Source organism: Callorhinchus milii, unplaced genomic scaffold, assembly GCF_018977255.1.
Source record: "Callorhinchus milii isolate IMCB2004 unplaced genomic scaffold, IMCB_Cmil_1.0 Scaffold7, whole genome shotgun sequence".
In the NCBI taxonomy this organism is placed as follows: Eukaryota; Metazoa; Chordata; class Chondrichthyes; order Chimaeriformes; family Callorhinchidae; genus Callorhinchus; species Callorhinchus milii.
The window spans coordinates 6,483,809-6,510,454 of NW_024704748.1; the positions used below are offsets into that span (position 1 = coordinate 6,483,809).

The 26,646-nt window shown below is 39.1% G+C and overlaps 1 protein-coding gene across 3 annotated transcripts in view; it reads right to left on the reverse strand.

The window, feature by feature from the left end:
- Window positions 1-937: 937 nt before the first annotated feature.
- The window catches only part of LOC103185857 (mitogen-activated protein kinase 8), a 43,343-nt gene continuing 17,634 nt past the window's right edge, over window positions 938-26,646 (reverse strand). Inside the window, exons 2-12 of one of the 3 annotated variants that reach the window (XM_007904587.2) lie at window positions 20,294-20,466; window positions 19,333-19,462; window positions 18,847-18,905; window positions 18,176-18,314; window positions 15,933-16,098; window positions 12,023-12,094; window positions 9,881-10,063; window positions 8,436-8,560; window positions 7,486-7,549; window positions 6,738-6,815; window positions 938-4,237 (exon numbers count right to left, since the gene is read on the reverse strand). In XM_007904587.2, the coding sequence (XP_007902778.1) occupies window positions 4,092-4,237; window positions 6,738-6,815; window positions 7,486-7,549; window positions 8,436-8,560; window positions 9,881-10,063; window positions 12,023-12,094; window positions 15,933-16,098; window positions 18,176-18,314; window positions 18,847-18,905; window positions 19,333-19,462; window positions 20,294-20,415 (1,284 nt within the window). In that variant the 5' untranslated portion in view covers window positions 20,416-20,466 and the 3' untranslated portion in view covers window positions 938-4,091. Of the gene's footprint in view, window positions 4,243-6,737; window positions 6,816-7,485; window positions 7,550-8,435; window positions 8,561-9,880; window positions 10,064-12,022; window positions 12,095-13,005; window positions 13,078-15,932; window positions 16,099-18,175; window positions 18,315-18,846; window positions 18,906-19,332; window positions 19,463-20,293; window positions 20,467-26,646 lie in introns of all 3 variants that reach the window. The other 2 variants (XM_007904585.2, XM_007904586.2) reach the window with 2 other exon arrangements.

Below are 26,646 nucleotides of genomic sequence, written 5' to 3' on the forward strand. Positions count from 1 at the left end.
GATTGAGTGACCAAATTATTATTATTATTTTTTGAAGGAATTATTACCCACGGAAAGCAATCCGCCAATTGATTAACAACCAGGTTCCTACTTACTGCTAGCTGAACAGAGGCATATGGGAGTAAAGAAAGTTGTCAAAGGCTTCGACCTGCCTGGGAATTGAACCCCATTAAGGATTACTGACAATTTTAAAATCACAGCTGCAGTATTTCCTTATGGAAGAAAGCAATGGGCAGCACGTACCTACACTCCAAGTATTCATTCAAACAAGACATTTGTTTGAAACGGACACTGAAGTTTGCCAAAATGCGCCTCATTCATTTAAAATTAATCCTAGTTACTTAATCACTTATGAAAGTCCACTGTATCCAAATAAGGTCAAAATCGTGTGATCGGAAGCAGAGACAACAATAATAAATAGCATTCTCTAGCACCCCTCACTCAGGATAGCATCTCAAAGTACTGCACAGTGGCAGGATTGGACTCTGTGCAAAGGGGAAGGAGGAGGTGACCATAGTGCAGTGGAAGAGGGATGTCTTAAAATAGGATTTAAAGATAAGAGGATGAGGCAGAGATTTCCAGGCATAGTGACTGAAGACACGACCACTGATGGTGGGTGGAGAGGTCAGGAAACACGCAGCAAGCTCGTGCTAGCTAAATAAAGGGGGCAAACAAATGGCGGGGACAATTACTGGAGCAGAATAAACCATTCTGATGAAGGTTAATCCCAAAAGTTAAACTATTGCTTTCCTCTTTAAAGATCCTGATTAACCTACTGTTTTTATTGCAGGTTCCTAGCATTCACAGGCTTTATTTATTATTTCTGGTGAAAGAATAAGCCCTCCGGACCAAACCCAATCAGTTCAATGCAATATTTTCTCCCAGTTTCCCTCCCTCCCTGGTTCACCCATATAAATATCGCTGGAAACACGTTTCAGATATTTGAAATCTCGTTACACTTCCGACATTTATTTAGTCAATTGGAAGCTTAATGAGCATCAACAAAGCATGAAATACAAATTCAACAAAATGCATCTTCAGAGTAATGTGCCATAAACAGATTATGAGTTACTGTAGATAGAAAATAATGGCTTTGTTAAGGAATTAGCTCAGTCAGACTAATTTGTAAGTGAGTGGCATACCCTGAAAGCAATTCCACTTAAAAGTTGCCTTAAAGCCTCTGGTGTTAATTGAAACAGTTTATTTTCCCCCCATTTGGCACAAACAGCGGATTGTGTTTATACAGCACATCTAAATGGTAAGATCTCGTCAGAAAACAAATGCACATCTTTAGTGAAAATAGTGAATATGACTTTGGAGGGAGAGTAAGCACCTCAGGAACAATTTGAAATGCGAAACAGCTTGTTTCTCAACCATTTTCACCGGATGAGAATACATACTCAACACTGAACAGATTTAGGGCGCGTTAAGGATAAGGTAACCAAATCTGACGATCAGCTTTAATACAATTTTGTTTGTTTTTTTTAAAAAAAAGTTCATGTTAAACTCACTTGAAGTGCTAAACCTTGAAGACTGAAATGACGTTTTACAATATGCTGCAATGTCTAGTTGATTATACGTTGAGCAAATTTCAGAAACTAAGAGATTTTACACCAAGCATAATATCCAACGCATCACTTAACTCTCAACACGTAACCCTGCTGTAACCACTCTGATAGTAAAGACTTGTGCTCTTAACCAAAATCATTGAGATACGGGGACAATTTATTTCTCATACAAAAGGAAGCAATTCTGATTGGATTGAGGGCCACTTAAGAAAATGCTTAAAAAGAAAAGGTGTCGAATTTATAACAATCCTTGCATTTGGTACAGTGCCTTATCACCTCTCAAAGCGACTCACAGAGTTTTTCTGTGCTTTTCTAACCAAACGTGGCAACCAATTTGCACACAGCAATTCCCACAATCTGGAACGAAATTACTTTTTTTTAAAAAAATCACAAATGCCAGGATACTGGGAGAAACTCTCTTCTCTTTTCAAATACTGCCACAGAATCTTTAATATCTACCTGAAAAGGCAAATGGTTTCATATCTCATCCTTACAATGGTTCCTCTCTCAATGAAGCACTCTCCCCAGCATTGCACTAGAGTGCCAGCTGAGATTATGAATTCAAAAGTCCCGGTGTGGGCATGAACCCACAGCCTTCTTACTCACAAAGAGTGCTACCAACTGAGCCAGGCTAAATTTTAGCTGTTCGGTTTGTAAATCTCAAATCAGAAAATCAAATTATTATCTAACTTTGGGGCAACCTGCAATCCGATTTGGCTCACCCTGCTAAAAAAAAACACACAACCTTATTATCTCAGTGCATAGTCAGTTCAATGTTGCACATGTGGAACTAATTACACCTTAAAAGGTATCAATAGATTTCATTCCAATTGAGCTACACCAGCTAAAGATTGCTATTGTCAAGTTTTGGTAGAAACGTTAACGATTCTCACACCGAACATGATTCACTATTAGCACTAATCATAATCACAGTTCATTCAGCAATTTCCAATTTGTTGCATACATTCCTGTTATCCATAACTGGATATTAAAAATGCCTTAAAAAACAGTAAAGGACATGTACGACTGAAGAATAATGAACCCAAGGAACAGATGCAGGCATCATATCCTCAGCAAAATCCTTACCCTAGCAAAAATCACAATGTTATATTTCATACTATGCTCATTTTTACAAGGAAAGAGTGGAAACAAAAAAAATACAACAGTCCCTTCAAACCCGCACATTGCCCTCCCAAATAAGCATACTGCAACACACCTATCGCCACCTTTCACAGTCAAATTCTTTATCACAATTTGCAAAGATTATTGCACGTCGACTATGAGAAAACAAATGTACAAAATGCATTAAACATCTAACATATAAAGTACATGTATAACAATATTTTCTTCTACACAACAGTTTCAGCTGTGAATTTGGTTAACTCCTGGAAGCTGGCCAGGGAGAGTTCACCAACAGAAATAAATTAAACACAATTACATTCCATATTCTACCGAACTGTAAAAGGGGGAGCTTAACATCCTTGAAACGGTACATTGATTGCGTGAGGTAGTTCATCAATTATTAAAAACCTCTTGTGATAGTTCCGTCACTTGTGTAGTGCGACAATTTTGTCTGAAGTGGAAAGAACCTTTCTACTTCAATCCTAGGCTATGAGTTGACATTTACTCAAGTACTAATCGAAGAAGCCAGCTACAAATTAAACCACCATCATTATTGCATGACACTATCTATTCTGTGAACACTCAGTACGCACAACAGAAAGGAATTAACTAAATTGCTTTCAATGAGAAAGAACAGCTTATTAAGGGGGCAATGTAGTCTAATTAGAACAAGCATTTGCTCAGATAAATAAATGAGCAGTGTTCATCTGCGGTGCCCAATCTTTCCAACATCAAGGTTTTAATTCCCAGTTCTACTATTAGCTACGCACATTCAAGTCTGAGATAAAATTAAATTAACCTATTTGAATACTCTTAAACGTTGCACCCAACAGCCTTACCCAAACTGCTTTCTCTACCCTGCATTACTATGTAAAATGCACTCAGGTTTGGCTTCTCCATGTGTGATGTGAATAGGTAGGCCACATGTTAAAATCTATGACGGACACTGGCATTTTGTGGCTTTGAAACCAGATAGCTATCTTCTTACTCTACAACAATTAGACGGTACAGCCAACCAGAGTAGAAAAGATGCCAGAATATTTAACAAGTATAAACCACTTCATGCAAGTGAGAAAAATGAAAAGCAGTCTAACTATGCTGTCCCTCTGTACATTGCGAGTCTAAAGCTTATTTGTGTGTTTGTTTTAAACCCCAAAACAGACGTGCGTTAATGTCAGCTCTTTACAAATGTACAAGTCATGCTTTAGGGTTACTTGTCCTGCACTAAAAGTTGCTGTATTGTATTTCAGTTACTGCATGTAAATCAGACACAATTCAGTCATATTCTAAGAAGGTAAACTGTTTCCAATAAAATTAAAAAGCAGCTGGAGCTTTTTAAAAGCTGGTCTATTCTCTCTACCACCGAGTACAAACAGTAAGACCCAACGAGAGGGAGGCTAGTCATCTGCAGCAGCCCAGAGGTCCCGCCGATGTCTCTAGACTGCTGTCGGTATCTGAGGCCAAGGTTGGATCTGTCGACATGGAGGACACATCATTGACGGATGATGATGATGATGGATGATGTGAGCCATTGATCATTGCTGCACCTGTGCTATGAGAAATAAAGAAACAAGTCAGTAATGTGGCACAGGGGTCATTTTCCAGTAACATTACACCCAAGTCAAAACACCTCAAAGCGCTTCACAGATTTTTCTGCTAAGTGTAATGACCGTGCAGTTGCAGGTGTAGTGAACCTGACAGTCAATTTGGACACAGCGATGTCTCACAAACTGCCATGAAGTGAATGACCAATCTTTTAAATCAGGATACTTTTGGTAAGGACACTGAGAGGAACTCCCTCGTCTTTTCAAATGGGTGTCAGGAGATCAGTAATAATATCAAACCTACAGCAGGGATTACCATAAAGATGTGCTTTCAAAACCATACGAGCATAATTTAATAACCTAGGTATTTTTGGACAATAACTTCTAGAGGCCAAAACTAAAATTTTATTCATTGTTGAATTAGAATTTGCTCAGTGAATGAGTTTTTCAGTTACAACTGGAACATAATTATTTTATGAGGAAAAAAGCACAAAAAGAGCCAGGGAAAGGAGAGTGAAACCATGCATTGCTACATAGGAATTCCACATTTCCTTATCTGACCCTCAGATTGGACAGAGGTTCCTGTTTGGTGACATTTGTATCAAGAAGAGATATGAATAGTTGTGCCTGAGTAAATGGAATCTTGTTGTTGAGTAAACGTACGGTGGGCAGAGGGTGGGGGAAAGAAAATTTCTGTTCTGTTAACATCCTTTAGCTTATGTATCTATAACTGTGCAACCTCGTTAGAACGCCCCACATGGTATAAAATCCCAACCTGCATTACAACAAGGCACAATAGCGGGTTTGTCCCTGCACGTACACAACGAGTTTCGCGAATAGTTTCCACTGGTCTCTGTTGTATCATTTTCTACAAGGAAATTGTGTCACTCATTTCGTACTGACTCATGATACTTTTCAGATTAAACCCAACCTTTGAAGAAAGAATCCAGCATCCCACCTCGTTTCTTGTGGTTCTTGGACACTCATCCGTGTTTACTTTGCAGTGGTTCTTTCGGTGCAGCTGACGAGCGGACAGAGCCATTGTTTTACATTTTGTTTAATTGGGAAATAAGTCCGACTGGGAATGAATCATTTTGGTGCACTGCAAATTTAGAACAAGCATGCAAAGCACACGACTTCTCCCTTTCAACCAGGGCACTTTATTTCATCACTTCAAACATTTAAAATGAAATCATAGGATTATACAGTTTGTTGGCCAAACTTCTTAAAAAACGATTCCCTTCTTCCTCCCTTAATGACTGACTCATGTCGGGAAATATAGAACCGTGAGTCTCAAGTCAACCTACAGCATAGCAATTTAGCAATTCTTCAATGCTTGTGTCAGCAGGCTATTCGACTGGAAAGAGAAAAGCCACAACCAACCACAATTCTATATTATCCAGCATCCACACCCTGGCTAACCATAAAGTGAATTGTAGCGTTCTGCATATAGTATAGATCTTACGGTTGGCACGGACACCACCAAATAATGTCACAATAGCATTTGAGGCAAGCACAATGTCACGTAGTTGAATCGTACATGAGAAACTACAGTTGGATCAGCTATTCACAGAGCTATACAGTGCAACCAAATGGAAGATGCTTCCCTTGTCTATAAAATTTAATTGTTTCTTACACTGACCAGCCACTCATTTCAGGCTTACCACTTTCCCTACATGCCAGATACAAGCAAAACTTTCTCTCTTACTAAAGTGCCTTCCACCATTTTATTTCAGCTGCTGAAAAAAGGATTCCTAGTTTGATGCAGTGTAATTTGTCTTCCAGCAGATGGTAATGTTGCTCCCTGCACAGTTTATACCAGTGGTTCTGTCCTCATTCTTATCCCTTTAACAAGAACAGCCATGCTTGTTCTGCCATCCCTAATGTAGGTGCAGAGATCCCAACGATCCTATGCCAACATGGTGCAAGCTCTGGCTGAGTCAGCTATTCTGGCTACCAACGCAAATATGTCATTGACCACAACACTAGATTGCCCTGTTTGTGTTGAGACTGCAACATCCAGAATTGAAGATAATAATAACCCTTGTATTTGATATAGCACCTTACCAAAGTGCTTCACAGAATATACTGTAAAGTGAATTGATTGTGGGAGAAATGAGGCAGCCATTTGCAATTGTTTATACATTATATATATATACACATAATTATATATAGATATGGACCACCTCCTTCAGATCTTGCTTATACTGATAGAATCCAATTTTTACTGAAATCTGACATTGTTAACTCACGTGTACAACATTTCTGTGGAGCCTCTTAATTTAGTTCAACAGTTCGTTCTGTCTGAATACAAATAAAGGATATTTGTTTAACTGGTCTGTACCCTCAATGAAAATACCTGTTCTAACCGCTACATCAGTACTCAAGAGGATAACTCTGTGTATCCCCTGGCACACCCAAGAAATATGTGAGATATTTGTCATTTGAAGTAAGACAAATGGTACAAGTGATTTTGTACCACAATATTCTTGCAATAACTAACCTAAAGAGGGTGGTTGCCCTCGTATAACTCCATTCTTCATTCTTTCTTCCCACTCTGAGACTTCTTTATATATCAACTCTGCAAAGCAACAGGACATATTAATTTACATCTTAATTGTACAGTTGGAGAATTAAGAATTTGTTTGGTGGTACTTTCCCCCAGTGGCCAAATGAAGGAATTGCTTGGTGTGACACTGAGCCAGACAGATGAAAAGGTTGCAGGCTCAACACCTGATCTGGTCAACAGCTAATGTTAGATGGAACCAGCTGTTGAGCAACAATTGTCCTGAACACCCTGGGGGTGGGAGAGAGGAAAACAACAGATGGGAGAGTGAAAGGTAAGAATTCAGACTCCTGTCGAGGCTTGCAGGTGAAGAACGGTCACTTGAGCAAGGCAGTGGAGGGGCTGCCGCAGCCTGTGGACCTGTGCTCCAGAATGTGCCTTCAGGAAAGGAAAATAGGAGAAGAAATTCAGGAGCCCACTGTCAAAGTTGACAATTACGTCTCATTCTCTCCGGTACCGTTTCTACAATTCCCCTCTCTTTTGTCTTTTGTGGAAACGCATGCTTCAGTTAAATTCATGAAACTAGACTCAGTAGGAACTCGTTAGAATTTACACGTTTTAAAATCATATCCTTTTTTTCTTAAGCATGACTGGTTTGCAGCATTGCGTGTATTTTGTGTTCAGGGATCGTCACTAAACACATTATAAACAGAAGCTAAGGTAATGGTATTGAGGGAGTCATTACCTTTCCATTCTTCTATGGTGTGATCCCTTTCATCTAATTGTTTGTCGCAAATCTTTGGTGGAGGCTGGAATAATAGATGTCACTTTTGTGAGACAATTCCTTACTCAACATAGAATTTCCAAAACTGCACAAAGATAATTTCCTACAATGTACCTGACACTTTGTAGGAGCCTGTTCATTTCTGGTTGTTAATACGACTAGTACATATAAATTTAGGTGGATTTAATAGGAAATTGAACGGGACTTGGACAGACGTACGACTTAGGCGATTATACAGATCAGCTTTACGTGAGTTTTACTGTACTCTAGTTGTAATTCATAGGTTTTCAACAAGCTGCACAGTCTAATGTCTGGTTTAGGTTGTAACAGCGATTGGAAAAGCATCAGTAGCCAAGAGAAGCAGCTGACAAGGAGGCAGTCCTCCCCTTGTTGACTGAAACCATTTCTGAGCCAGCTTCTGCTCAGACAGTCTGACTACAGTAATCTCAAATGGGTGGGGACGATGGTTTAACATCTCATTAAATGAACGTACCAACATGGTCTAAGATTACGTACCCGCAAAGGATAGAATTTTTTTCACATTTCAAGATACATTTCAAATGTCGTGACCTTTACAGTTTTCTATCCTTTTTTTTTACAATCCATCACTTGAAAATGTTTCAAAAGGGAAGCCTTCAGCTCAAAGCTACTCCGGTTCTATCAATGCAGATGTCTATAATTAACATTAGATAATTATTTATCATTAGATTATTTATTTGGGGAGGTAGATAATTATTTGGGGAGGACACATTTGCTATGGGGAGAGCACGGGGAACGGGATTGATTTGGATAGCTCTTTTCAAAGAACCAGCAAAGGTACGATGGGCCAAATGGCCTCCTTCTGTGCTGTATAATTCTACGATTCTATGTGAGTAGGTTATGAGCATCACATGAAAAGAACAAACACTTACAGCCTCTACCTCAGCAGGATCATACCAAACGTTAATGTAGGGGTGCTGCAGAGCATCGTCCACAGAAATCCTCTTAGCTGCGTCGATTACAAGCATTTTACATAACAAATCTCTGGCTTGGCTTGCTGTAACACAGAACATCATTCAGGTGAACCTGACACAGATAATAATAATCCTTGCAATTGGTATAGCGTCTTATCACGTCATTGAGATATCTCAAAGTGCTTCACAGAATATATTGTAAAGTGGATGACTGTATATTTTGTGGGCGAAACACGGCAGTCAATTGCACACAACAGTCGATTGAGTGACCAAATGTCGAGCGAGGCTGGGATGCAACGACTCGCTCCAGGACCTTGGAAAAGGAGGTTGGAGATGAGGCGATACTCGGAGAGCAGAGTTGGGTCCAAAGATGTTTTTTCGAGGCTGGGGGTGATGACCAGTTATTAAGGGGGTGGGAACGGTGCCTGTGAACAAGAAGAGGTTGATGATGTCTGTGAGTAGAGGGGCAAGAAGGTGGAGCTGGGAGGTAAGGAGAGGCGTAGGGATAGGGTCGATGGAGCAGGTGGTGGATTTCAAATGCCATAATGGTGGTGAGACAGGAGGGGGAGACAAGTTTGAAGATGAGTAGAAGCCATCGTGTGAGGAGGAGATCGGGAGGGGGTAGCAGAGGCTGCTGAGTGAAACCCCTCGATTTTGGTCTCGAGAAAAGTCGTGGGGAATGGTGGAAGGTATAGCCGGGTGGTGTGGCCTCAATCAGGGGTTAGGTGTCACCCAGGGTGATCCAGATTTCTGTGAGGGCGAGGATGTCAATGTTTCCATCAACAATGAGGTTGTTGACGGTGAGGGCTTTGTTGTAGAGAGCGGACATTTTGTAGGACAACCAGTTCGCACAGCACCAAAATAAATGAAATGCTCATAATCCTCAACGTGGGCAGCAATGGGTAGAGACCAAGTTAAAAATGTCACAAAATGGCACTAATATAGTTGTCTAACACTTGGGACTTATCAGTGAAATAACACTATATTTGGAATTAAGGGCAACTTGTTGGTTCCATAACGGAGAATGTGAGAATCCCTGTCAAAGTTTTACTACTGCTGAAATTTACTACCTGCCCTGCAAGTATTGGTTCTTCTTAGCCAGAGTACAAGATCAACTACATAAATAGCATTGTGTCTCTGGGAAGGCTTACCCTAGTTCGGAGAGAGCTCTCACATGCCAATGAAGGATTGTCATTGATCATAGTCATAAGAACGTCGGCCCTGAACATTTGGTAAGTGGAGGCATAAAGCAGCCTTACAAACAGACAAAATAAAGCAGAAACTTCAATGTGACAAATGTAACATTCCTTTACAGATTCAATGTATTAATTACCATCAGAATCAGATATGAAACTACCCTTCTCCCATCTCAAGGGTAATTCAGAAGCGGGTAGTTTTATTACCTTTCAGTTTGTTGTGTTCAGAGTCAGCAGGAAAGAGGACATCTGGAAAGAGTTTCTCGAAACTGTAGCCTGCATACTTGGGTCTGTTTTCGACATATGTCCTAACTGTAGGCTGTAGCTTCTTCATGAACTCAGAAGCCGGTGTTCCTAATTGTTCGATCACTTTGTTCCATTGATCAATATCTAGAGTCGGGCAGCTGAGAAAAATACTGCAGACCAGGTACATGGTACAACAGCTGTGTTGATTTAGTACACAGGTAACTCAACTTTAGCATTATGATTCAGAAGTTATTTGGATGATATCTTATTCAGAATTTTGACGAATTACAAACTGAAAATAGAAGTACTAAATTTACTAAAATATTAACTTACGCAAAAGTAAAACAACAGTGTCCCTTTTTCTTTGCCTTCTAAGGCTGCAGCTGAAACCTGAAAATCCACTTCCTTTCAAACAGAAGTGTCAATGCTTCAATGTCTTTTTAAAAGACTGTTAAACATTTTTACGGTGATTCAATCAACTTTAAGTGTGCTGTTCACGTCTTGGAAATATATGATCGAGGCAGGACGTGCAGATCAGAAATACACTGGTTTCCAAATTCAGGGAATGGGGTCTTCAGTTATGTGGAGAGACTAGAGAAGCTGGGATTGTTCTCCTTAGAGCAGAGAACGGTAAGGGGAGATTTAATAGAGGTGTTCAAAATAATGAGGGGTTTTGATACAGTAGGTAAGAGAAACTGTTTCCACTGGCAGGTGGGTCGGTAACCAGAGGAAACAGATTAAAGATAATTGGCAAAAGAACCAGAGGGGAGATGAGGAGAATTTATTTTAGCGAGTTGTTCCAATCTGGAATGCACTGCCTGAAAGGGTGGTGGAAGCATATTCGATAATAGCTTTCAAAAGGGAGTTGGATATATACTTGAAAAGGAAAGATTTGCAAGGCTATGGGGAAAGGGTGAGGGCGCGGATTGGATAATTGGATAGCTTTTTCAAAGAGCCAGCACAGGCACGATAGGCCGAATGGCCTCCTTCTGGGGTGTAAGATTCTATGATTCTACCAGATGCTTCACTTGACAAAAGGAACACTGTGGCTTCAAACATGGATTGGATCGGATTCTAACCTTAAATTTACAACTGCACTAAATTAAGCCAAGCGTGTGAGTAAAGCTTCTCTCTCAGCAGTGGCGAGGTGAATGAGGTTTGTACAAAAAAAGAGGATTGACTTGGTGCAGTGACAAACAGTGAGCAGTAACAAAAGAGGATAAATTTAACATCAGAATTCAGCACAATTCAATTACACATAGGGAGACCAGCCTTGTTAATATCATAAAGCATTAATATTCACCATAAAAGTTTTGAATTACTGCAATGAGATGTCTTTTTAAAACCAAAACCATCAGCAAACAATGTAAAACACAATATATGACAATGTCCGTTTTCAACTAAGATGATAGCGTTTGAGATTTGTTTTTTTCCTCCCCTTCCGTCATTCCCATTTAGCACAAATTGTCAATCAGATTTCTGGTTTACGTATTAATTGCTGCTTGAGGAGCCCATATAGACAAAAGCTTTGTGCACTTAATTGCTGGTGCCAAGTGGACCATGTGCTCATTAAAACAGGCTCACAACACACCCAGCAGTGAAACCTCATTTTGTTTTAATATAAATGCTATTTTCTCCATACCATACCCCAGTTGAGCAACCTGCTCCCAGGCCTCAACCAAGGTCCCCCTGTTACCAGATGCTTGAGGCACATTAAAGCTGCTCAGATTGGCTCTCCCTTCTGTGGGGAAGCTCCCAGCCTTTTCTCGCGTCCACATGGCCAAGACCGGCAGTTCTGTGCGAGGTCTCAGTGGTACAGACCTGCTGCTAAATCTGCAGCACGGTTGGGAGTTCCAACATTAATCCTGCATTTTGAAATGCATTTCTGACAAATAATTAAACATAAAAATGCAAGATGAATTAATGGCACATGCAACGAAGATCAAACACGGCTCTAAGCATTCTCTAAACTACTCCGATTTCCATCCATGCAACGTCCTAACACAGGAAGGAAAACATGTACAATGACTATCAAACACATGGGAATTTGGACTACTGAACCAAACCTTTGAACACTATGCTGAAGGTCAAAGGGAAGGATACGATCTGTACCAGGGAACAACACACCACCTCTGATCATTTCTCCCATGATGCACCCAACTGACCAGATATCAACTGAAAACAAAATGCAATGGTATGAAATTAACATGCAGAAACTGGATTGAAAAGAAAAAGATAGAACAGACAGACAAGGGCAAGTTGTGATATGACGGATACATTCTAAGAATGTGGAAGAGGCTGTTTGTGGCTGGCTGCTGCACGGCACCTTTTCAGCATGAGTAATTCACATTATTTCCCCCCCCTCCCCACGCGCCCCCAACATTACAAAGTTGTCAAAGTCCTATCCTAGACCGGTCGCATTGAACCAATGCACTTGTTAAGAGATTATTTCATATTAATAGCTAGGAATAATAATCATTGCATTTGGCATTGTGCCTTATCGTTAAGACGTATCAAAGCATTTCACAGAATATACTGTAAAGTGAATTGACTGTATATTTTATTGGCAAAATAGCTAATAGCTAAGAATGCGCTGGTTACAAAATGCAACCTGCAATGATTTGCGTGAAACACAAGTCTTGGTAGCCCTACAAAAACATAAAAGGGTTTGTGATTGCAAGAACGGGTACATTTTCATCAGCCTTTTAGTAGCATGCGTCAGCCAGACACAGGTATAGCAGTAATGCAGGTCCACAAGAACATAAATACTGTCACCACAGACACAACACAAATGGTCAGTATGCATGTTGTGAGTAAATTTGGAAACACTGTTAAATCAACCAGCAGAGACTGTATGTCCCACCGCTGGATGCAGCCTCTCATATGTAGAGATTTGCATTTTTTTTCCCAAAAAAGCCACAAATCTTACCTGAACAATTTGAAATCAAGAAAACCAGAGTAATTTCAAACTCAGTTAAAAATCCCCCACCCCCCAAAAAAAAGTAGTTATAAATTGTTCAGGGCTTTGTTTTCAAAAGCAAAGCCCAAGCTGCCTAAGAAAACTGCTGCAAGCAGCATAAGGATACAGTCCCTTCCTGGAAAGAGGATTTTGTGGCGAACCATTTCTCCCATTATGCACCCAACAGACCATAAATCCACTACACGTGTGTGGCACAAAAGAAGGGAAAGTTCATTTGTTTAAACAAATCTACTGAAATGCCAGTTTACAAAACAAAACGTTGCAACTCTTGCAAAGCTGAATCCACGTCACTTACATTTATATTGCAATAAAAGTACAAGATATGGCTTTCGTTTTCATTTGTTCAATTTATAACCCTAGCGAACGCAGTTATGACATTATGTGATGGAACGCACATTTACGGGACAGCACAGTAGCACAAACAAATGGATCAATGCAAAGGAACACATCTATGCCCAGCATTTAAAATTCCTTATTACTCTACCAACAAATATTTTACCCAAGCATTTTGTAAAAGCTGCGTTTCCTGATCAGTGTGCTGCAGCAGAACTCCCTTCACTTTCTAAGTCTTGGAAATACTTCTGCATTTAATGAAAATCACCTTATTGATTGCGCAAAATAGATTTTAAACTTATTGATAATAAAACGGCATTGTGTACCTGCTGGACACATTGTCAAAAATCAAAGTACGTTTTAATGTTAACTGTAATTCACAAAAATAACTAGCACAGTTCACACTGTATTTGGTATTTGAAATTTATATAAACCTTAAACCTTTCCTTTAAAATTACAGGAACCACATACTGGACCTGTTCTCAGACTCTGCTGCCCTCTCCTGGGTGTTCCTGGTTTGGCATCTGGGCTTATCGATTTGGGGGTAAATTATGGAGCTGCTCTCTCATGTCTATCTAGTACAAGTGCTCCCTCGTGCGAGATCTTACTCAATTTGGTCTCCGGTGGGGATTAATGGCCGCTTTCCATCAGTACAGTAGACTTCTGCACAACTAAAAGATGCCATGCTCTCTCTCCCACCTACCAAAACCTAACTCTGGGCTCCCACCGTCTCCAGCTTGCTCACTTCAGACAAACGCAACTCCAATTTCCTCGCAACCACTGTGCGTCTGCCACAAATTATGCACCTGCAAGACAGTGCTCTGCCCTATTCAGAATTCATACTGCTCTTATTATACTGGGAGCTGCCTAATTACCATGGCCTCAAGAATTTCAGAAATGCACTGCAGAAATGAATTTCAATTCATTATATTGAAAATACCAGTCAATCTACTACCTAAGTCTTTTTCAAATGTAATTCTACATCAAGGAATACTATTACTTGAAGACATCTGGCATTGCAGTCATCTTGTTCATACAGATAAAATCATTAACTCAAAGCAGCATCAGGTCAGGAGAGCTGCATAACACTCTAGATTGGAGCTTTGTGTTTGGAGGTTGCTAAGAATCAAGACAACCACGTCTACCAGATGTAAATAAATACAACTTCCCCTTCAAGAGCTAAACAATTACACAAAAGTGGTGTGACAGCATAACATGGGCTCTGAGGGCCAACATTTTCCACTCTACTTGGAGAATAGCCATACTGATCTGCTTTAACCTCAGTCTGTTGGCAGGACAATAATAATAATCTTTGCATTTGACATCGCTCCTCATCATGTCATTGACACATCTCAAAACGCTTTGCAGAATATACTGTAAAGTGGATTGACTGTGGGCTTTGTGGGCAAAACTGTTCAGTGAAAACAAAAATGTTCAGTGAAAACTTTAAACTGCTTCAGGTAGCCTTGTGTGTGTGTGTGTATATTTACATATATTTATAGTATATATATGTGTGTATGTGTGTGTATATATATATATATAATATATATGGCTATATAGCCGGGAGAGGAATTTTCCTAATGTGTGCTCACCTTACAACCACAGTGCGCTCAAACGTTCCCTACCAGACCCAACACGTTACATTTTGAAGGGATGCTTTCCATTATTCAATCTACTATTTGAACAGAATCAGTTTAGCCAAAGTGTTGTTCCCAAATTATACCACCATCTGGATTGGCAGCAGCTTTTGATGCGAAGGGACTGCAGAGTTTATAGCTTTGAAGCAGATTTTTAAATGGCTCCCAACAAGCTTTTTGCTTCAGTGGCTGTGAGATTCACTATACATTTTCCTAATTAATTACATGTGTTCAGCCATACAGTCTGAGGAACACAATACTTCTCCACTTATAACAGACAGTGGCACTGTCAAATACTCTCAGCTCCCGCTATTCTCCAAAAATGCTCCTTAGACTCAACCTCAGAACACCACTGGTACCAGTTTTTCATTTTGCACCACAACCCATCCTTATTATCCCCTCAAGAGACCGTCATTCAAGATCAACTTGTGAGCAGTTCCGTACCATAAATTCTTACATTCCATCCTTTACATCCAAAATTAAGACTATCAAGACTAATTTCTGGTCCTTACCAGATTTGGACCCAGTTACTTATTTGCTTGGCTGAAGTCGAGTCCACAAAGGAGCCTTATAAACATGGATGTTTTCAGAAATAAATCCATAATGTTGACCCACAGTGCAAGGAATACTGATGAACGAATACTTATCAAGAGTATTTCATTGGATGAATAACACAACCTATAAGGAAATGCTCTTTCATGTTAACAAATGGAACATATGTCATATTAATCTTGACCAGCCCAGCCAAAAGCTTCATTAACTAAAAGGCCATTAGTTTCATCAGCTGTAAACATCAAAGCTGCAACAGACATTTTGTCTCAAAAGCCACTTGTGTTCCAATTGGACAAAAAATTTGTAAAAATGGATCAAAATAAAGAATACCTCCAAGAAATTGATTTTTTTTAAAAATTAAGAAACAGCCGATTATGTCCATTCAAAAGGAACAGCTCCATTGAATGCAAACATAACCATTTAATTGGATTCACAAGAAACCAAGGTTACCTTGACCATCGAGGGCCGGTACATATTCTCACACCAGGTACACACTTCAGAGCAAACTAACCGTTCTCTTTATATCCCATTCCTAGAATGACTTCTGGAGCACGATAGTATCTTGTAACCACATAAGGCGTCATCAGAAAACTAGTTCCTGCTGTTCTTGCTAGTCCAAAATCTAGAATCTTCAGAGTGCAGTCTGCTTTCACTACTATGTTACTTGGTTTCAGGTCCTAAAAGGATCAGGAACAAAAATCACATCTTTATTTACATCTGAGAAAATAATTTTAGTGCATTCCTATGGCCATTGGGCCTATAGGAAACCCACAAGGAACTCATATTTGCTTTTTAATAAGGTGGGATTAAAATAAAGAGAAAAACACAATAATAACATAATAAAAATCCTTGTATTTGATATTACGCCTTCAAGACGAGACGTCTCGAAGCGCTTCATGGGATATAGTGTAAAACGGGTTGACTGTATGTATTTTGTAGGCAGCCAATTTGCACACAACAATGTCTCACAAACATCCATGGAGGGAAGTGGACAATTTTATTTGAGGGATTTTTGGTCAGGAGAAACTCCCTTCTCTTTTTGAATTATGCCATGGGCCTTGGTTTAACATCTTATCTGAAGAATGAGCATTCGGTATAATATATTTTCATTTGATGTAGTGCCTAATCAAGTCTTCAAGAAGTCTCAAAGGGCTTCACAGGATATAATGAAGTGCAGTGCCAGTGTATTTGCAGGGATATTTTAACAAAGGGATACAGGCAAACGAATGAGACAATTGAGTAATCAAGGCAAAGACTCATATTACTCGAATAGAAGTATTACTGCTCGATTCCATTATTCCAGATTTTTTTCTTCTGAAGTCCCTGGACACCAAGGCCACGATAGAACCCCTACCGAGATCAATTAATTCAGAACAAACTCAGGATCAAAACTGGCACATTCCTCATTTGAATGGCTTAGTTTCACACAGGGGAATGTACAATATATTTAGAGCCTGAAACATTTAAGAGGCCCTGTGTAAATGTTTACTCAATTTTATTAGTGTTTAATGCAACTCTTCTACTGCTAAACTGCAGAGATCTATTTGCAGAGTCAGACTTCATCGGGAATTTACTTTTCTTTGAAGTAAGCATTGGTTATAATAATAATAGTATTTGATGTAGCACCTTATCACATCATCAAGACATCTCAAAGCACTTCACAGAATATATGTAAAGTGAATTGACTGTATATATTGTGGGCAAAACTTTATTTCCTGCAACTCATTGTAACAAACATTTTCACTGTTTATACTTAAACATTTTTTTAAAATGAGATTACTAACAATTTTCTTTTAATATCCACAAAAGCAAATTAATATTTTCCATTCAATTTTGCCTAAACACCATCATAACTTACACAGTGGAAAGTCATCTCATTATCATCACAGTGGGAAGGATCTGTATGAACAATAGGTATTTATTGGGGTCACCATTCAACAGTACAGAAACACTTGCTTCACACACAGAAAGTTATCTTAGATCAATATTTTTCAAATATATTCTCTGTTGCTTTTCTGAATTTTCTAACTGACAGATGTGAATCTTAAGAGCAACTGGTAAAAGATTATTTATGAATTTGCTGAGCAAATTAAAGGTAAAAGAAACATTTTTTAAAAAAATGATAATTTGAATTTTAACCAGGTTTAATCCAACATTGATGCAAAGTGCATACTTAAGTTGGCTACACTAATCAGCTAGACAGGTTTTTCTGTTACTTATCCCAAAAATGCACAGAAGGAAAAACCTGCCCACTAAGGTCACGTTAAATGCTAGAGATAAGAATGATCCTGACATATGAAAATGCTTTGCAGTGACAGTTGTAAACAAATTTGGTTTATTGTGTTGTTGGGACTTAACACACCAGTCTACATTCATTTCAGCTTCTGCACTATGGCACAATTACGACAGAAATTATGCAGTTTATGTCATAATTGAAGGTCAGGCTCGACTATGAGCTCAAAGTCCTGACATGGGGCTTGAACACACAACCTTCTGACTCAAAAGTTGGAAGTGTTACCAACTGAGCTGGGTGAACACCTAATCTAGGGCAACTATACCATAAAATGGTGTAATGCATGTTTATATGAATGTGCCAATAGTATATTCTGCCAGATTTTCCAGTGAACAAAATAACAAAACTATTTAAACCTGCAATTACCAGTATTGGTCCACAAGGCTCATTTCTGATTTAAATCTTATTTCACCAACAAACGCCAAGAAAAAATCTCAGGAAGGTTGAGAGTAATTACTCACCCTATGTATAATGCCAGCTGAATGTAGGTGTTTGATGCCACACAGCATCTGATAGAGTAGATAAGACATCCGTTCGTGGTCTAGCTCCATCTGAATTACCTGGCAGAGATTGGCATCCATGAGCTCCATCACTATGTAACTGTCAGCACACAAGAGTAAGATTATTCAATGAGCGAAAGATACACTTGTGCAATGTCAATCATTAAAACCATAAAACACTAACAATACGTTTGGAATCTCCGAGGTGGCAGATCAAGAGGTTGATAGATTTGGGTTGCAAAGGGCAATTTCAGAAGAGAGCGTGATGAACAACTGAAACAGATGACTAGGAAAGGACAGCTGTATAAGAACATATGAATTGCTAGATGAAAGAAGACCAACATCCATCCAGTTTGCCTTCCTGTTTTGAATTTACGCCCTTCAATTGCAGGCCATGTCCTGAAGCGCTCCAGGATGCTACTCCGCGTATAGGGCATTATATAAAGGGAAGTTGTCGTTGTCCTCTACTGTCCTGGGCAAGATAAAACTACCTTATGCTGCGTTGGGAAGACGGTAGGATAGGTATTCTGGAAGAAAGAGGTCAAATCGGCGAAAGGGACTCTTCATCCAAGCCTCTTTTATCACCCAGTCCTAAGCTATTAACCCAATTACCTTATTTAGACCTTACTTACACATCTTGAAATTCCTCCAGTGATTTTTGTGGAGTGAAGACATTCAGCAAACCAATAATCTGAAAAATGAGGCAAATAGTAATGTAACAATCAACAATGTTTTGATTGATTTTCAATCTGTAAAATAGTTTAAGATCATTGTTATTCCAATATCCTTTGTGCTGCCAACACTCCTACTATATTTCAGTTCGAAAGACATTTAATTTCATTAAGGCAAATGGCAAGCAAAGCCGACATAGAAAATGCCACAAAAGTAAACACTTGGATACATCAGATTAACATTTTAATCAGTTAGAAACTGTAAGTCCTCCAAGCATATTTGAGCGATATTTAAACAATATTCAAGGTAAACTCAAAAACGATTAGAATTTCCAGAAGAGTTCCAAAACAGCATAATTCAATCCAAGAATATTGATTCTCAATCGTACAGCAAATTTTTTGAATTTGCAGAGGAACGTCTTTAAAAGATGTCTGAAGGCTCCTTACATTTTTATGGTTGACACATTTCATAAGGACCAGTTCTCTGTAGGCCCTCTTTGCATGTGTTTGGTTTTGAAATGGTCGACTGAGCTTTTTGATGGCCACATTCCGGTCAAGGACTGCATCGTAGGCTGCACTGTAATAAGAAAATAACTTGTTAATTAACAATTTTTTTTGTTAACTTCCCCATCCTTTGGAGCTCCATCTCACAGTCCCTTCACCTCACACCCTCCCTTGTCTCCTTCAAGGTCCGTCTCAAGACTCTCCTCTTCAACCGCACCTTCGGTCATCCAACCTACGCCCACCCTCCCTGCTCTTCATTCCTCCTGATCCCAACACCCAGCTTGTGTCCAAATCCCTGCCTGACCAGCACTTTGGGATATCCTCCCGATGTGAAAGGCACTATACAAATGTAATTTGTTGTTGTTGATGAGAAAGAGTGTCTGAGGAACCACAGCTCAAATAAATATTTTACCTTGCAGTCCAGGACTTCTATTTGCTTCTATTGTTGAAACGTTTATAATCTAAAACTTCACTAATTGTCAAGAAGGTGTACCCTATTGTATAACAGAATGTCATTTGCAATGCAAATATTCTGTTTAATGTTATGAATAATCTCTCCACCTACCCCCCCACTCACCCACACAAACACAGAAGAATCAGATGCTTTGTGTGTTGGACCAGGATTATCGACCATATAACTTGTTGTCGACTCACTAACAGAAACAAATTTCACCTCTTCAGCACTGGAAAATAATTTAAAAACATGTAAATAAATTACAGATACATTAAATCCAGAATGGATAGTTGATTGGAAGTTGGGAAATACATTTAATCTTCTTCAAGACGGCAGCAGCTGCAACTCAAGATCCTGATTAAACTTCAGCATAGCAGTGTGACACTCTTCAGCTTTGTCTGCATGCCCTGTTCCCTTGAATGAATAAAAATGTAAAAACTGGAAACTCACCATACAATCCCCTGTGCTCCTGAGCCAATTGGTTTCAGGTTCTGATACCGTTTCAGGACTGTAAAGGTGGAATCGCCAACCTCTACACTGTAGAACTGGTTGTCGCGTTTGTTTCGGTTCATGATGTCTGAATCAGTTCGACAATATGCATTCAAATATTGTTTCCTTCCAACCTGCAAGGTTTAAAAAGACAATAAAAACAAAATCAGGAAATGGTACAAAATCTAGTACGATACCCATTAACAATGAAAACTCTGACTGAAAACGAAGGGCTAACAATTCTGCAGCCCATTTGTTTCCACTAAAAGCCAACAGCATATCAGCAATATGGCATTTCTCTTTCTTGCATTTGCCATCCGCTCACCAACAGGCAACCTCCTCCAGCTAAGAAGGCAGCTGTAGTCTGGCTTTATTTGTGATCATTAAATAATCCATTACCATTATTTGTGTATCTGTGGGAGGGTGGTGGGAGAGTGTGGAGCCGCATGTGTGTGCGTGTGTGTATGGGGGGGGGGGGGGGGAAGATTGAGGAACAAAATATGGAAATTAACATGAACTGACAACACAATGCCAATTTTCCTCTCCCCAATGTATTTCAGTTACAACATAACTTTTAACCAACAACCATTAGTCTTTGTGTTTTTTATTTTGCGTTTCGCCCACAAGATACAGTCAATCCTCTTTACAATACATAGTGTGAAATGCTTTGAGATGTCTCAACGACATGATAAAGCACTAACTCAAATGCACAGATTATTATTATTCATCCTTCTAAGTTGGACACTGCCCCATGCAGCCCAGATACGCAAGATTTTTTTTCATGAGTGCTGGCAGATCGTTAAATTTCATTCCTGAGATCAGTTTTAATTTTCACATAGAGATTCTACAACTGCCATGATCACATTTCAGAAGGTGATCAAAGCTTTAGATCCTGATCCCTTCCCTTCCAAAGGGGGTGGTCGAGGCAACGTTTAGTATTGTACAAAGTGAACTCAAATGTAATAACTAAAGATTTTCCTCACTGAATGGCCACGAGAAGTAAACGTGCTTCCAAAAATTGCCTTTTCTCCCCAGAAATAACGGGCAGAGCACTGACAGCAACAGAAGATGCAGCTTCGAAGCTCATTTTGCCTGTCGGTTTTATAATTCCACAGCTGGTGAAGAGGTGGCAGTTGAGCCCCATGATGCTGACTTTCGATGCACTCAGTCAACAGGATCTTGAGGATTCAGAAATCTAAAAGGTTGCCAAATCACTTTCGAATAAAGATTAAGAAAAAAGACTTCCAATCTTCAGCCTGAGCAAGTTAAAACAATCATTGAGGCTGGTGGCCAAATGGTGGCCTCAGAATTTGGGAATTTGAAAAGTACCCACTCCTTAGCACTGTGTTTGCATTCCATCACTACCTCAGAAAGTGTGGATATGGAAAAATAATAATAATCCTTGCATTTGATGTAGCGCTTTTCACATCTTCGAGGCATCTCAAAGTATTTCACAGAATATACTGTAAAGTGAATTGACTGTATATATGATTTCCCTTTCCCCTCCCGCAAACAAAATTGGTTCAACAGCCAGCCAAAGATGCTGATCTGAAGAATCACAACTTGTCTGATTGTATTGCAGGTCACCTAATTCCCATGGAAATGTACCTTGAACAGGAATCAGTGCCTTTGAGATGGGGATCAGGGAACAAGAGAATAGTGTAGACTAATATTAATGCTAATGCAGTAATGGAAAAAAAAGGTTTCCCAAAAGGATCTTTCGACAACACATTTATTTCCGACAAAGGGAACACGTGAAAAGGAGAAGATTTGAACAATCATAAGACTCTAGGCAAAATTTCATCACTTTCATCACTCTGCGATGAAAATGCAACACAAATCACTTTGGTTATTAAATAGACAAAGATGCCACACAAAGAGATAGCCAATTTGCAATTAAGCAGATAGGGGTCCGCTGTGGCTTCTAACACTTGAAATCCTGGTGAAAATGAATGCAGCGCGGCAGCTTTTATGTACTCGAAGTACTCAACTCACATTTAAGTACCAGAGTACCATAAATAGGTGGAATATTTTTTTCAAAGCTGGCGTTCAATAGGTCTCAGAGCAAATACCCTTCATTAGATGGGATGTGAAAGGCAAGGTTAGAACAGACATCTAAAAATATTTACTATATTTGCAAAGGCAATCAAACAGGTAAACAAGAAGGGTGGTAGAGACCAGGATATTGGAATTATTTAGGTAACAGCTTCATGTCTCAGTGGAAAAAGGGTGGAGTCAGTATTAAGGATGAGATCAAAGTAATAATAATCCTTGCATTTGATACATACATCACATTGTTTAGAATGTGTTAAAGGGCTTTTTTCATCTGTACTCTCTTGTGAATCACCAATCTCAACACAGTGAGAAGAACTATCCACAGTACAGGCTCCACCATTGAATTTTCAGGAATCTTGAACTAACTGACTCAATTAGCAACTATGAAGTACAATGCCAATTTATTTGTGAGTTAATTCAACACACTCAAGTTTGATCAGCTAGTACATTTGCCTAGAAAATCCAAAGTAAAAACAGTACATTTTACAGTAAATCCTATGCTTCAAGACTTCGAGATATCCTCCCAATGAGAAAGGCTCTACTGTATATCAAATGAAAGTATTACTATAATTCTAGAATATAAACTGACTTTGTGCAGAAGTCAGAATTTGCTGCAAATTTAAAAAACCAGGACAGCATATGAAGAGTTCAGAATTTGTAATATTCGCACATTCGCACCAAATTATAACACAAGACTATAAGAAGGAAACCTCAATTATTTTTCTCACCCCCCACACCCAATATCATTCATTGATCATTTGACACATGACAACTCCCCAAACTACAAACTAACTCCCTGTGACCTTCCAGCAGAGTGCAGCATTTCACAAGGATTTTTTTTCCAAGTTTTTTCAATGATAGCAAACATACAACAGTGGTCATCTCCAGAGTCACGTGATACCTTTTCAGAGGACTACTTCTGGCCCTGGTGAGCTCCACCATAACTTAAGGAACCTTTTAGGGTGGTGTTTGTAAAGTGAGAACTGCATCTGGTGAAGAATGGGAGTGAAAATTGGAGGGGCGTAAATGATGAAATCCTCCAAAGAACACAATGGTTTCTAATGCAGCTGAACAGATGGAGACATTACCTACGGAACGCAATTGGTCAGGGCTGAACAAATATTATATGATATTTTTGGAGCTTTCACTGTGGAGGTCATGGAGAAATTTCAAACACTCTTCTCAGAGCTTCTTTTGCCTTCGTTTACTTGCTTCTTTCAAATAAATTGATAAGAGTACTCAACAATACGTAGCTCAGTGGTTAGAGCACTCGCTTTGCAAGCGAGAGACCTGGGTTCGATTCCCGGCAGGATGAAATCTTGGCTAAGTTTCCTTACTCCACACAGAGCCTAATAATAATCCCTCCAAAACAAAAAACAATAATAAATTGGTCATTTTCAATCTACGACTGTTTGTGGGACACTGCTGTGCGCAATTGGCTGCCGCGATCGCCCACAAATATACAGTCAATTCACTTTACAGTATATTCTGTGAAGCGCTTTGAGACGTCTAGAAGACGTGAAAAGCGCTATATCAAATGCAAGGATTATTATTATTATTTAAGTTAAAGCGAAAATCCACCCCAAAGTTTCAGAATCACATGCAGTCCAAGACAAAATAGGGACGGTCCAAAAACAGTACCATGAACCAAAGAAAAAATAAATCAAAGTGGCATATTAATTTGAAAAACAAAACAGTTCTGTTGCATCAGTGCTATGAATATTGAAGTACAGCCAGAACACTAGGGTCGGACATTATCGCAGGGCAAAATTGTGGAGGGATATGAAAGTGAACAGACCTGAGGAACCTGGCCAGAAGACAGGACTGTATTTCCGACATCCTCATCCCATATTGTTGCTAACAAGCACAATTTCAATTTTTCTTGAGCTTAATCCCATCATATGTGGTGAATAAACCAAGATTACTAAAAAGAGTTAATAGAATGCTTCATCATTACTTACATGATCCATTCAGTCAGGTCTAAATAAAGCTTCACACTGAATACATCACACCTTGCTTTATATTGGGCTGTGCGTCATTTTCCGAGTGGCTCATTCATTAACACAATGCGAATGATGTGTATAAAAAAATGACGCTGCTGCAGTTTGCAGAATAATATTGGATAGAGCACGTTACTGCAGAGTTGCAACACCTCAAAGAGCTTCACAGAATTTTCTGTAAAGTGCAGTGACCACATTTGTCCACACATATTGGTATTGATTAGACATTAGTCATCATCAGGTAACCTTTGCTTTGAATCATCTCCAGATATATTAAAGAAATTTAAAATATTCAACTGCAGTGAGCTGGCAGACTGTTAAGGACACCAGCGAGTACATCTCTATTGCAAGGAACCTTAATAAATTTGGATAATTTTATTAAAAATAATTTAGTATGTCTGAAGCCAATATTTTCCTACTCCCACAATGAATCACTTGCCTGACTCCTCCTCAAGCCAACAGAAAACAACAAATGATCAGCCTCTCAATATTCCTTCTGCTGAATAACCTAAGTTAACACTCTTGGTGCAGCTTGGTTGTTTCAACCTAACTTCAACCATGTGTCATTAACTAAAGCAAATTTCTCTGCCATCGAGTTTGGATTTTATTGGCAAGATACAAAGCAGATTAAGACTGGACATGAATTGTACAAAGACTAAGAAAAATTACATGGAATAAGGAAATAGTGAAGATCATTGAATAAGGTGAATGTGCCATAGCTCTGCAAGGTCTGAAAGGCTAAGACCAAAATGATTGCTGGTGCATTTTGCCACTGATCTATTTGTCATCGTGCTGTCCAAAAATAATCTACAAAAACATATCACAACACCCCTTTTAAGTCACCATATGACTTGGTCCACACTGCAGTCTATAAAGTGAGCATTATTTTATTTGAACAGCTACCAGTCACATTATAAGTAGGCTAGGGAAAAGGGCAGAAGGTGAAACTCCCTCGATAAATTTTCAGAATATCCACGATCATATTGCTTTGTCTGTGTTTAGCACAAATGTCCTCTGTTATTTAAACGGCTTCCGTTGCTCACACAACAGAAAAGGTACTTACAGGTGGGTTGTGAGAATTATACGTTCTCTAAAGACTGGGCAATTCTCCAAAGCATTCCAATCTGCAGTACAAAAATCACAGGACGGTATATCAATTGACTACAAGGACCAGCAACCTACAGTTTTCCAGATCAAGACATCAAAGATTGTGCAGCATTGTAGTTAAATACAAATGACACTGTATAAACAGGAGGATCCTCCACAGTCACTACTCATCACAGAAACGCCAAAGATTTTTGTGAGATATTTTGATATAATGGGCACGGCATTATATGCGAGGATTATTTATTCAGCCAATTGACATTTGTTCAACCAAATTCCAACTTTCATGAGTTATAAACTCCTTTGAAGCTTTTAAAGCACCATTACAAAACCATGTCCTATCCTCTCAGCATAATGAAATAAATGTCTGTAGATGTACCTGCAGCTATCAAGTCAAAGTGTGCCTTGAAATTAGAAGCAGTGGTTATGAGTCATATCAATGCACATTTTCCTTAGAAAATTGTTTCTGGACATTCTGCCCACAAGGAGGAGAGGATTTGAGTGGCCAGAAATCAGAGAACCACTAACAACATAGACCGAGCTATGTACAACAGTGCAGTGCTAACAAAGGCACACTCATGTATCCTTGAGTTTGGAACTGTTCACTGTATATCCCAGCTGGACCTTAGAGTGCTCGATACCTTCAGAGATTTTGCCCACAAAATATAAGTCAATTCACTTCATAGTATATTCTGTGAAGCGCTTTGAGACGTCTCGTGATAAGGTTCCATATCAAATGCAAGGATTGTTATATGGACTGCAGTGCCCAGACATATAAAGCTAACAATATAAAACATTATTCCTCAAACAACACCACTATAAAGGATTTTTTTAAAAATACTTTCGGAAACCAACTATTAGTTTAACAAAAATGTTCCAATGTACACTTCATTTCAAAATGATTCACAAGCACAATTGTGGCAGGCTGAGGAATGAAACACTTTAAGAGGACAGCTGGTGTTTCAAAGCCCTTAATAATAATAATAATAATAATCCTTGCATTTGATATAGCGCTTTTCACGTCGAGAGGACGTCCCAAAGCGCTTCACAGAAGCCACTGTAAAGTGAATTGACTGCATATTTGTGGGCGAATATAAATAAATATTCTTCTCAAATAAATACAGGGCAAATGGAATACAACAGCTTAACGCACTT